At 44.1% G+C, this 12848-nt stretch overlaps 1 protein-coding gene across 1 annotated transcript in view; it reads left to right on the top strand.

Annotated features, from left to right (window-relative positions):
• LOC117598256 (cubilin-like) overlaps nt 1–12848 on the top strand; it is a 133024-nt gene that overhangs the window by 1183 nt on the left and 118993 nt on the right. Inside the window, exons 2-7 of the mRNA XM_053237502.1 lie at nt 8409–8559; nt 8717–8901; nt 10668–10766; nt 10917–10958; nt 11665–11815; nt 12476–12672. Of these exons, the coding sequence (XP_053093477.1) occupies nt 8745–8901; nt 10668–10766; nt 10917–10958; nt 11665–11815; nt 12476–12672 (646 nt within the window). The 5' untranslated portion in view covers nt 8409–8559; nt 8717–8744. The remainder of the gene's footprint in view (nt 1–8408; nt 8560–8716; nt 8902–10667; nt 10767–10916; nt 10959–11664; nt 11816–12475; nt 12673–12848) is intronic.

Below are 12848 nucleotides of genomic sequence, written 5' to 3'. Positions count from 1 at the left end.
GTGCAATAATGGTAGATAGTGGTCCCCTCTCCAAAACATTATATACTTTCCCTTGGAGGCTAAGGAGTGTGATTGACCTATAATCGGCACACACATCCTGGTCCCATTTTAAAAAACTAATTCATAAATAGAACTGTGATGTGAATTCATCTATTAAATGACTGACTATACATTCTGTTTAATCCTACTAAATCTAGAAAATTATCCTGTTTAATGTTGCTGTAATAAATAAAAAAATATATATATACATATATGCCGAATAGCCATAACATTATGACCACCTGCCTAATATTGTGTTGGTCCCCCTTTTACTCCCAAAACAGCCCTGTCGAGGCATGGACTCCACTAGATCCCTGAAGGTGTGCTGTGGTATCTGGCACAAAGATGTTAACAGCAGATCCTTTAATTCCTGTAAGTTGCGAGGTGGGACCTCCATGGATCGGACTTGATGGCCAGCACACCCCACAGATGTTCGATTGCATTGAGATCTGGGGAATTTGGAGGCCAAGTCAACACCTTGAACTCTTTGTCGTGTTCCTCGAACCATTCCTGAACAATTTTTACAGTGTGGCAGGGCGCATTATCCTGCCGAAAGAGGTCACTTCCATTAGGGAATACCGTTGCAATGAAAGGGTGTACCTGGTCTGCAACAATGTTTAGGTAGGTGGTATGTATCAAAATAGCATCTACATGAATGCCAGGACCCAAAGTTTCCCAGCAGAACATTGAGCAAAACACTGCCACCGCCAGCTTGCGTTCTTCTCATAGTGCATGCTGGTGCCATCTCTTCCCCAAGTAAACAATGCACACGCACCCGGCCTTCCACATGATGTAAAAGAAAATGTGATTTATCGGACCAGGTCACCTTCTTCCATTGCTCCATGGTCCAGTTCTGACGCTCACCTGTCCATTGTAGGCACTTTTGGCAGTGGACAGAGGTCAGCATGAGCGCTCTGACAGGTCTGTGGCTACATAGCCCCATACGCAGCAAGTGCGATGCACTGTGTGTTCTGACACCTTTCTATCTTAGCCAGCTTTAACTTTTCAGCAATTTGTGCTACAATAGCTCTTCTGTGGGATCAGACCAGACGGACTAGCCTTCACTCCCCACGCGCATCAGTGAGCCTTGGGCGCCCATGACCCTGTCACTAGTTCACAGGGTGTCCTTCTTTTGACCACTTTTGGTAGGTACTAACCACTGCATACCGGGAATACTCCACAAGACCTGCCGTTTTAAAGATGCTCTGACCCAGTCATCTATCCATCACAATTTGGCTGTTGTCAAAGTCTCTCTAATCCTTACGCTTGCCCATTTTTCCATTTTCCAACACATCAACTTCGAGAACCGACTGGTCACTTGCTGCCTAATATATCTCAGCCCTTGACAGGTGCTATTGTAATGAGATAATCAATATTATTCAATTCACCTGTCAGTGGTCATAATATTATGGCTGATCGGTGTATATATATTATACATATATACATATATACATATATATATATATATATATATATATATATATATATATATATATATATATATATATATATATATCCAGTCAGGTACAGAAGTATTTTTTGTGTTTTTGTGATTTTGCCTTTATACACCACCACAATGGATTTCAAATAAAACAATCAAGATGTGATCAAAATCAAAGGCAAAATCACAAAAACTCTGTCATTGTCCGAATACTTCTGGAACTGACTGCATATTATATATATATATATATATATATATATATATACAGTCAGGTCCATAAATATTGGGACAGTGACACAGTTTTGGTAATTTTGCCTCTGTACACCACCACAGTGGATTTGAAATGAAGCAGTCAAGATGTGACTGAAGCGTAGACTTTCAGCTTTAATTCAAGGGGTTTAACAAAAATATTGCATTAACCGTTTAGGAATTACAGACATTTTTTACAGAGTTCCTCCATTTTCACAGGCTCAAAAGTAATGGGACAATTGACTGATAAGCAGTTTCATGGCCAGCTGTGGCCTGTTTTCTCCTTATATCATGATAAATTAAGGAGATAAAAGGTCTGGAGCTGATTCCAAGTGTTGAATTTGCATTTGGTAGCTGTTCATGGGAACTCTCAATATGCCGTCCAAAGAGGTGTTGATGCAAGTGAAGGAGGCCATCATTAGGCTGAAAAACCAAAACAGACCTATCAGAGAGATAGCAGAAACTTTAGGAGAGCCAAATCAACAATTTGGTAGATTCTTAAAAAGAAGGAATGCACTGGCGAGCTCAGCAACACCAAAAGGCCTGGGAGACCACAGAAAACAACTAAAGTGGATGATTGCAGAATTCTTTTCTTGAAGAACAAGAACAACCCCTTCACAACATCTAGCCAAGCCAGGAACACTCTGGAGGAGGTGGGCCTATCATTGTCAAAGTCTACAATCAAGAGCCACCTTCATGAATGTAAATACAGACGGTTTACCTCGAGATGCAAACCGCTGGTAACACTCAAGAACACAAAGGCCAGATTAGACTTTGCTAAAAAACCTCTAAAAAAAGCCTGACCAGTTCTGATGCAAGATTAACTTGTACCAGAATGATGGGAAGAGAAAAGTATGGAGAAGGAAAGGAAGGGCTCATGATCCAAAGCATACCACATCATCCGTCAAACATGTGGAGGCAGTGTTATGGCATGGGCATGTTTGGCTGCCAATGGAACTGGGTCACTGGGGTTTATTGATAATGTGACTGTTGATAGAAGTAGCAGGATGAATCCTGAAGTGTACAGAGCCGTACTTTCTGCTCAGATTCAGTCAAATGCTGCAAAACTGATAGGACAGCGCTTCACAGTAGAGATGGATAACAACCCAAAACATACTGTGAAAGCAGCCCAAGAGCTTGGAAATTAAATGTTCTTAAATGGCCGAGTCAGTCACCTGACCTCAACCCAACTGAGCGCTTTTCACTTACTGAAGACAAATCTGAAGGCAGAAAGACCCACAAACAAGCAGCAACTGAAGATGGCTGCAGTAAAGACCTGGCAAATCATCTCAAGGGAGGAAACTCAGTATTTGGTGATGTCCATGGGGTCCAGACTTCAGGCAGTCATTGACGGCAAAGGATTTACCTCCAAGTAATAAAAATAATCCTAATATTTATGATTATATTAGTTTGTCCCATTACTTTTGAGCCTGTGAAAATGGAGGAACTCTGTAAAAAATGGCTGTAATTCCTAAACGGTTAATGCAATATTTTTGTTAAACCCCTTGAATTAAAGCTGAAAGTCTACGCTTCAGTCACATCTTGACTGCTTCATTTCAAATCCACTGTGGTGGTGTACAGAGGCAAAATTACCAAAACTGTGTCACTGTCCCAATATTTATGGACCTGACTGTATATATATATATATATATATATATAAATTCTTTTTAAACAGATTTTGGACAGATAAGAGAAGAATCCGAAACAAGATCAGGTGCAGCTTTCTTAATGAATTTTTATTTAATGATTATTATTAAGGAAAGTCATGTTCATTTTTATTAGGATTATGAGAAATTATTGTTGCTACATTACACTCTACACACCTAACTACAAAAAGAGAGGGTCAAAATATGCTTCATTTGTAGCAGACAGACAAAAAAATTCAAAATATTAAGCAATAGCGACATCAAAATAATGGGCAGAAGGTCAGGCTATCAGCAATTAGATTACACAGGGCACAGTATAGTCTTGAGCTGCTATGTTTGTAGGCCTTAGTGCAGCTTGGGAGTTGGAGTTTGTTAGCGATTCCAGTGTTGACATGACAGAGAGAAAAGAGAAAAATATATGCATGGGTGCATGTGCACGCCACCAAATCAAAGCCTAATTTGACAGCAAGTTAATACTTGGTGTAAAAAACAACATAAGGGGAAAAAATACAAAATGAGGAGAAAATATAATGGGGACTAAAAGTCAAGAAAGTGGAAGATGCTGAGTAGCAAAAATTACAAGAAAAATATGTTGAAAGAAAAAAGTTTCAAAGTTAAAAATAGTGGACAGAACCATTCCTGGTGGCATGGTGGCACATCAGTTACCATTGCTGACTCACAAATCCAGGGTCTGAGCTTGCGGTACTGTGCAGTATTGTATATGAACACACTCTCTGTGTTCACTCCCTGTGTTCATGTGGGTTTCCTCTGGGTTCTCCAGAGATTGTCCGAAAAACATGCAGGTGCCCTATGATGGACCGGAGTACAATCCGGGGTGAATTGTCCCACCTTATGCCCAGTGTTACTCGGATTGGCTTCTGATCTACCACAACCCTGATCAGGATAAAGCAGTTCCCCTTCAGGGTGACATAGCGACCAGGAAGCTTAAAAGCATGCGTGGTGGATACAGCGGGAGCTTTCATTCATTCAGCGCGCACTCTGTGTGTCGGTAGAAATCCTTTTAAACTGTTTGTTTGTTTCACTAAGACGAAACATCAGGATAAAGCAGTTCCCCTTCAGGAACTCGAGTTGCGTCCAAACGCTATGGGAATGCCTTCAGCGTGACCACGCTCTGAATCAGTCCAATGAATGGGCGAGACGTCATGGGCGGGGTGACGTAGCAACCAGGAAGCTTAAAAGCATGCCCGGTGGATACAGCAGGAGCTTTCATTCATTCAGCGCGCACTCTGTGTGTCGGTAGAAATCATTTTACACTGTTCGTTTGTTTCACAAAGACGAAACACACAGGGCGAGAGCAGCCAGCGTTTCAGGCTGTGTGTGGCTCCCTGCCCGCGCTATATTAAGGGTGGGGATACACATGGTCTGTTGTGGTCTGCTTGGGAGCGGAGCACGCCCAGTCGGCTGTCGAGAGAACTGGCTGCGGCGTTTGCCGCGGCGTGTGCTCTGCTCCCGGAAGGCTCTTTTTGAGAAGCGAGCCTTCACCAGCGTACCTCGTGGTGCTGGCCCCGCTTCTGCTGAGTCAGAGTGGCGGCTGCACTAGTGGGGATCGCAGTTGGATTTGATGGAGGGAATGGAGACGGGCCAGCCCCTATCTTCTTCCTCACCCACCAGATCCACTACCCTCTCTCTGGGATCGGAAGCCCGCACTGCGGTTTCTTCCCCCCGGGGAGAGGGCTCGACGCCCCTCCTCTCTTCCTCCGAGGAGGTTGACGTGTTGGGTGTCGATGAGGACTCGCCCCCTCAATCTCGCCAGTATGAGGAGCTCTTGGAGGTGGTTACTCGTGCTGTGGCCCAGCTGAATATTGACTGGCCCACCGAGAAACGGGCTGAGCCACAGATAAGCAGGCTAGATGAACGCTTTCTGCAGAGTAAGCCACCATCTCCACGCTGGAGACTACCTTTCTTCCCCGACCTCCCCACCGAGGTGTCTAGGTCGTGGGGGAGGCCTTGTTCCACCCGTATCGTCAGTCCCGCCTCCAGCTATTTTGCTAATGTGGCAGGGCTGAGTGAGCAGGGTTACAGGGCAATGCCCCGCGTTGAACAGATGCTGGCTAGCTATCTGTCCCCTGGCTCGGCATCATCCCTGAAGGCTCCAGCATTGCCCTCCAAGCTGCTAGCAGATGCAAATGTGCATCTTTCATACCCCGCATCCTTTCCCCGTAGAAAAAAAAAGACAGGCTCTGGTAATGGAACAAGAATTAAACACTCCCTTGAGGAAGGAGGCCACCGAGGTGGTCCCTCCTCGCAACATGGAGTCCGGGTTCTACAGCCGGTGCTTCATCGTTCCAATGAAGAATGGAGGGTTGCGTCCCATTTTAGATTTGCATCGTTTGAACCGCTGAGTCATGCCACTGATGTTCAGGATGCTCACAATCGATCAAGTCGTGGCTCGGATCGGGTCTGAGGACTGGTTTGTCACGATCGATCTAAAACACGAATATTTCCATATCTCCAGCCTTCCCCGACACAGGAAGTTCCTGAGGTTTGCTTTTGGGGGCCAAGCTTACCGCTATCGCGTTCTTCCGCTCGGCCTGGCACTCTCACCCCGCACTCTCACGAAGTATGTGGATGCTGCTCTGGCTCCTCTGCGACTCCAGGGCATCTGCATACTGAATTATATCAACGATTGGTTGATACTAGCTCAATCGGAGCAGGCGGCAGTTCGGCGTCACAATGTCGTTTTCGCCCACATGAAAGAGCTGGGGTTAAGACTAAACGCCAAGAAAAATGTGCTTTCTCCGGTATGGAGAACCGCTTATCTGCACGTGGTGGGGATTCGACCACGATGCAGGCACGTCTGTCTCCTGCTCAGATCGAGTCGATCCTCATGGCAGTCACGAGAGTGAGAGAAGGCTGGTCACTCACTGTAAAGCAGTTCCAGAGACTGCTGGATCTGATGGCCAACGTGATACTGTTTGGCTCGCTGTACATGAGACCCCTACAGTGGTGGCTCAGGACCATCGGTCTGTGGAACGGCCGCCATCTCACATGGCACATCAACTGCCTGGAGATGCTGGCCGCGTTTCTAGCATCAAAACACTTTCTCCCAGACCAAAGAGATCGCCATGTGTTGGTGCGCTTTGACAACACAGCGGTGGTCTTTTACGTCAACCGCCAGGGAGGTCTGTGTTCGCGCTCCCTTTACGAGCTGGCGCACCAGGTCCTTGTGTGGTTCCAAGAGAAAACTCCTCCCTTTGAGAGCAGTTTACACCCCTGGACATCTCAATATGGGAGCGGACATCCTGTCGAGGCAGGGACCGTGGCCTGGGGAATGAGGCTTCACCCCGAGGTGGTGAGGCAGATATGGAGAGTGTTTGGCCAGGCTCAGGTGAATCTGTTTTGAGACTCAGGAGATGTCGCACTGTCCCCTCTGGTTCTCTCTGATTCATCCAGCTCCTCTCAGACTGGATACCATGGTACGGCCTTGGCCAAGGCTGCGTCTGTAAGCCCTTCCCCCGATTGCTTTGCTCCCGGGAGGTCTGGAGAGAGTGTGCAGGGACGGGGTCTGTCTGTGGTTAGTAGCCCCTTTCTGGCCAGGCCGAGTATGGTTCTCGGACCTGATTTCCCTTCTCGATGGCCCTCCATGCGAGATCCCCGTCAGGAGGGACCTCCTCTCACAGGCGGATTTCCACCCCCGCCCGGAGTTGTGGAAGCTGTGGGTGTGGCCTCTGAGGGGGCACAATTCGTAGCTTCCCGTCTCTCAACCGAGGTTGTTGAGACCATTCTCCAATCCAGAGCTCCCTCAACGAGGAAACTGTATGCCTTGAAGTGGAAACTTTTCACTTCTTGGTGCGGAGACCGCCAGCTCGACCCAGTTAACTGCAGTGTTGGTACAGTGCTGGAGTTCCTGCAGGCCGGACTCTCCGCACGGTTGACCCACTCCGCCTTGAAGGTTTACGTGGCCTGCCTGCCACGACCCCCCAGTGGTCAGTCTGTGGGCAGACACCCCCTAGTTACACGTTTCGTCCGCGGTGCGCTGAGGCTGAGGCCTCTGGTACGATCTCGTGTCCCTCCGTGGGACCTGGCTGTGGTGCTGAAGGCTCTCTGTAAACCTCTTTTCGAGTAGAGGAGATATCTGATCATCATCTCACTTTGAAGACATCCTATCTTCTGGCGATTTCTTCTCTCACGTCAGTTGGGAATCTACAGGCCCTCTCAGTGGCCCCCTCTTATTTAGACTTTGCGCCTGGCCTGGCCAAAGCGTTTCTTCACCCTCAAGTGGAGTATGTTCCTAAAGTTCCCTCCTCTACACCACAGCCTGTCATACTCCAGGCCTTCTGTCCTGCTCCCTTTTTGGGAACCCGACCAGTAGAGGCTTATTATATGTGTCCAGTGCGAGCACTGAACGCATACGTCCACAGAGCTGCCCTGTGGGGAGAAGCGGACCCTTTGTTTGTGTGCTATGGTCCCCCTAAGCGAGGTCTCCCCGCTACTAAGCAGACCCACAGCCGGTGGATTGTGGATGCCATCTATCTGGCCTATGAGTCCTCTGAGATCTCCCCTCGCCTTTGGGAGTCAAGGCTGACTCCACTAGAAGTGTGGCGGCCTCCAAGGCCTTTCTGGCAGGTGTCCATGTATAGGACATCTGCAAGGCTGTGGGGTGGTCCATACCCCTGATTCATGTCAGGTTCTATGGCCTCGACGTGCAAGCCACTCTGGGCTCTTTTGTTCTCTCGCCCTAGCAGTGCTCTTCCACAATAGGCAGGGATTTGTAAGTCTGGTGGCGTGGGCATACTCGTTCCCACAGCGTTTCAACGCAGCGTCTCATTCTCTCTGGGAACTATGGTTACATACGTAACCTGGAGACATTATTGAAGATCAATGAATGAACCCTTGCTCAGTCTGAGGAGTAATTCATTAACAATTGATGTTTAAAACATGATATTGTTAAAAATCATAAAAGTGCATTAGCACATCCCTGCTGTCCCAGTGTAGAAAAGTTTCCAGGTCAGTGTTATACTGCATTTACAGTGACTATAAACTGATATACAGAGAAGTTTGATATTTTTCAGATGGAGGTGCATGTGGTGGAATTTTGACTCAATCAAAAGGGGAATTTTTCAGCCCCAATTTTCCCTATAATTATCCTAATGGTGCTAGGTGCACATGGAGGCTGCAGGGTCCTGAGCAGAAGGTGGTTTCATTAACCTTCACGTTTGTTGAGTAAGAAGTTATTTTCCCTCCTTTTTATATTCTGATTAATTACAAAGGTTCATATGCAAATGTGCTTCTCTTGTATTACTAAAATGCTAGTTTGATTTTAGCCAGTTTACTATAATGAACATTATATTGCATTTTTTTACTTGCATTCTTTCTTCAGTTTGGAGTCAAACTGGGACTCAGTCCATATGTATGATGGTCTGACTGATGAGGATCCACATTTGGGTGTTGTGACTGCAAATCGGACAAACTCATTCAACTCCAGCAGCAGATACATGACCATCATTTTCTCCAGTGATTGGAGCGTGACTCAAATAGGCTTTCGAGCAGAATGGGCTTTCATAGGTAAGTGTTATTTAATTTAAATTTTACAATTCCATTCATATTGTATATGGACAGTTCAGTGCAAAAATGTGTCTTCCCTATGTTTTTTCAATAGAAAAAAATGGATGTAAGAGAGAGTAGTGCAGTCATAAGCACTTGGGATGTGGAAGGCTTTACCATAACAGATATTAGGTGGAGGTATTTAAATTATTGATGATGCCATTGAACGTGATATGAAGATGTTAGTAATCTGGAGGCTGCAGAGCTCTCGATGAATGCTGCTATAGGCATAGTGGGACTCTAGCTTGAATCAGTTGTCTAAACATGGCAGTATCCTTATTCGATGGTATTAGTGCCACCTTGTCACCTGCTCTGATGGCGGAGTCTCAGGCCATCAGCAGCGCACACATCTTCTCTGTCATGCATGGCTTCTAGCAATCTCATAATAATGGGATAACCATTTTTTTAATTGCGGTGCTCTGGAGCCTTGCACTCTCTTGTTTAAACTTTAGATAAATTGTCTACTGTGCAAGTCTCCCCTAACCCAAAGAGAGTGTTCCAGTCTTTTCTGGGAGAGAACCAGGGCCTCAGATTTGGTTCAGAGCTGTGCAACAGTATAGAGCTTTTCCACTATTCCTCAGCCTGGCCTGAACCAGCTTTGTTTCTCCTGAAGTTCAACTATCAGAATTATTAAGTTTCCTTTCCTGGGGTCTGTAGAACAACGTGTGTAGAATGAGTTCTGTGTCTGTGCCTAAGAATTGCCATTATTCACTAGAAAATTGCCATGTATCACAAGGATGTGCAATGGATCTTGATAAATCCTACACATTCTAAATTGCCCTACTCATGCACACATTCACATTAAGAAATGCCCTTAAGTTGCCATGCACAGTATGTTAACAAGCTTCTGTTGAAAATGGGTGATTTTATGGTTATATGTATGCAATCTATTGCTCCAGTGACATTTGGAAAACCTGTGATGGTGTGAAAATCCCTCATTGTTGTCTTTTTCTGCTGCCATATTTGGAAATATGATGTACTAGAGCGTGAGCAACATGAATGCATGTAAGGCAGGTGGCATTATTTGGCTCATAGCTGGTTGGGAAATACCAAACTCATCTCCAAATTCATTGAAATGTGCCTGTGAATAAACACCCTAGAGTAGGAGTGACTTTACTGTTGTCATTGGCCTCTCCAAAATTGGAGCATATTGCAGGCAGAGATCAACTAAAATTGCACTCAGCAAATGAAATCCACTGATAAAATAATGAATGAAATGAATTTAAATGATGAAATAATTAATTGGGATGGGAGCTCCTCATAATCCTTTTATTTACAATTACACTTTCCTAACACTAGTCGTTTCTGCATACATGGTGATGAATAGTTCTAAATATATGCACACATCATTACACACAAGAATCATTTGACATATCACATTCTATTCATAGAAACTTGTGTGTCATAACTTCTCGTGACAATACGCCTCCCCATCAACAGAGAGCATGCAATTGTGGCCCAGTATGCTTACACGCAAATAAACCTGGTTACTTTCCAGCTCGCTCTCGTCACTTTCAGTTGCCCTCTGCTAATAGCCACATATGCTGACACTCTTTTTAGGATCCTCAAAAGTCCAGTACAAAAGTAAAGAAGCGAATGTCAGAGACAAATCATCTCTTGGTTTCTTATGACTACATTTGGAGTGCATTGTATACAATTATATACTGGGCACCCAGTCTTATAGCTTATACATTTTTGGTCTTAAACATATTTTGTTCTTTGAACAGATTCCCCATCCTGCAGGTATAACTGTGGTAACAATCTCAGTGTGTGTTCCTGCAACAGCGACTGTCAGGACAACAGAAACTGCTGCTATGATTATAATGGTGAGAAAAATGTCAAGATTTAATGATTAAAAAATATCCCAAGGACACATTCGTAGTTTCAGTTCCCTAAGATAATGTGCAACACCCATTGATATATAAATTAAAAAAAAGCCTAATAATGTTTGTTTCTTAATATGATCTCTCTAACAGATTACTGTTCCACATCTGTCCCTGAAACAACACCATCATCAGGTACATTTACATGAACAGGAATAAAACACATGCTGTGGTCCTATTATAAGAGATGATGTGGATTTACTGTTACCACCCCAAAGTTGATTGTTTGCCTATAACAGCATATCTCAAAGTGTTTGATTCATTTTATTCAACAGCTATTACCATGACTACATTTTAAAGTTGGCAGGTCATGCTTTCTCTACATTAATAGTTACATTTAATGTTGTGGAAAATCCTGAAACAAGGATTGGGTTTGATCCTGAGCTTGGGGTACTGTGCAGTATTGTACATGAACACACTCCCTGTGTTCCCTCCCTGTGTTCATGTGGGTGTCCTCTGGGTTCTCCAGTTTCTTCCCATTGGCCAAAAACATGCAGGTGCCCTGTGATGGACAGAAGTACAATCCAGGGTGAATTCTCCCACCTTATACCCAGTGTTACTCGGATTGGCTTCTGATCCACCACAACCCTGATCAGGATAAAGCAGTTATTGAAGATGAATGAATGAATGAACCCTTGCTCAGACTGAGGAGTAATTCATTAACAATTGATGTTTAAAACATGATATTGTTAAAAATCATAAAAGTGCATCAGCACATCCCTTCTGTCCTAGTGTAGAAAAGTTTCATATTCAAATAATTAAACCTCTGTGTTTCCAGGGTATTTATACTGCATTTACAGTGAATATAAACTGATATACAGAGAAGTTTGATATTTTTCAGATGGAGCTCCATGTGGTGGAAATTTGACTCAATCAAAAGGGGAATTTTTTAGCCCCAATTTTCCCCTTAATTATCCTAATAATGCTGTGTGCACATGGAGGCTGCAGGGTCCTGAGCAGAAGGTGGTTTCATTAACCTTCACGTTTGTTGAGTAAGAAGTTATTTTCCTTCCTTTTTATTTGCTGATTAATTACACAAGTTCATATGCAAATGTGGTTTTTACTGCTCTTTCTTCAGTTTGGAGTCAAACTTGGACTCAGTCCATGTGTATGATGGTCTGACTGATGAGGATCCACATGTCCTTAATATCTTCATGCCATTAGCATGGATGCAGTTTAGCCTCATATTTTTAATTTGCAATTTCTGTGTTAAAATTTGCAAGCCTTATACTCCTTTAAGAGGAAAATGCAGCCACTGTGAGAAAAGAAACCTCGTAAAAATGAATTTTTTTCTGCTTGAGATGGGTTAACACACACTCAATGTTTAAATGCATACTTATCACATTAAAATTATATTAGATTCTTTGTTCAGAAAAAAAACATATTTGATTTAGGCCAAATGGCATCACAATAGTGCAATCACCCAGACCCACTTCTTCAATAGACAACTACATATACAACCCCTGCACATATTTAATTAAATATCCTGTTTCTGGCAGAGTCTTAGCATTTTGGTATATTTCTTCTTTCGGGCACTAACATAATAAACATTGTCCAAACAGATAACAAAGCACTTCTGTAAGCCATTTGGATAAGAGCATCTTTTAAATGGAGTACATTTAAATGTAAAGGTAAATGTGTGTTCTTTTCAGTATCGAGTCATGCTCAGGCTGTGGGTGTGATGCTGTACGTGTGTACGACGGCCCGTCCACGTCATCTCTGTTATTGGGAACTGTGTGTGGATATGGAAGGAAGACATTCAGCTCGAGCAGGAACACTCTAACTGTGTTTTTCTTCAGCGATAGCTCTGTTAACCGAAGAGGATTCATCGCACACTGGAACTTTACAGGTGATCTTACATACCTGTGGTTCACTCTTCTTTCAGTCCTTCATTACTATGTATTGATCTATATTCAAGTCATGTCATGTGGACAATAAGCACAGTAAAGGACAGTGCAGCACCCACCAGTACACAGTTCTAGTGCGAATAAAGTGGATGAAGTGCCATATGTAAGAGGTTGTGCT

This window comes from Pangasianodon hypophthalmus, chromosome 10 (genome assembly GCF_027358585.1).
Source record: "Pangasianodon hypophthalmus isolate fPanHyp1 chromosome 10, fPanHyp1.pri, whole genome shotgun sequence".
NCBI classification, from domain to species: Eukaryota; Metazoa; Chordata; class Actinopteri; order Siluriformes; family Pangasiidae; genus Pangasianodon; species Pangasianodon hypophthalmus.
Note: the sequence above shows the minus strand (reverse complement) of the source record. Positions and strands in the feature narration are given on the sequence as shown.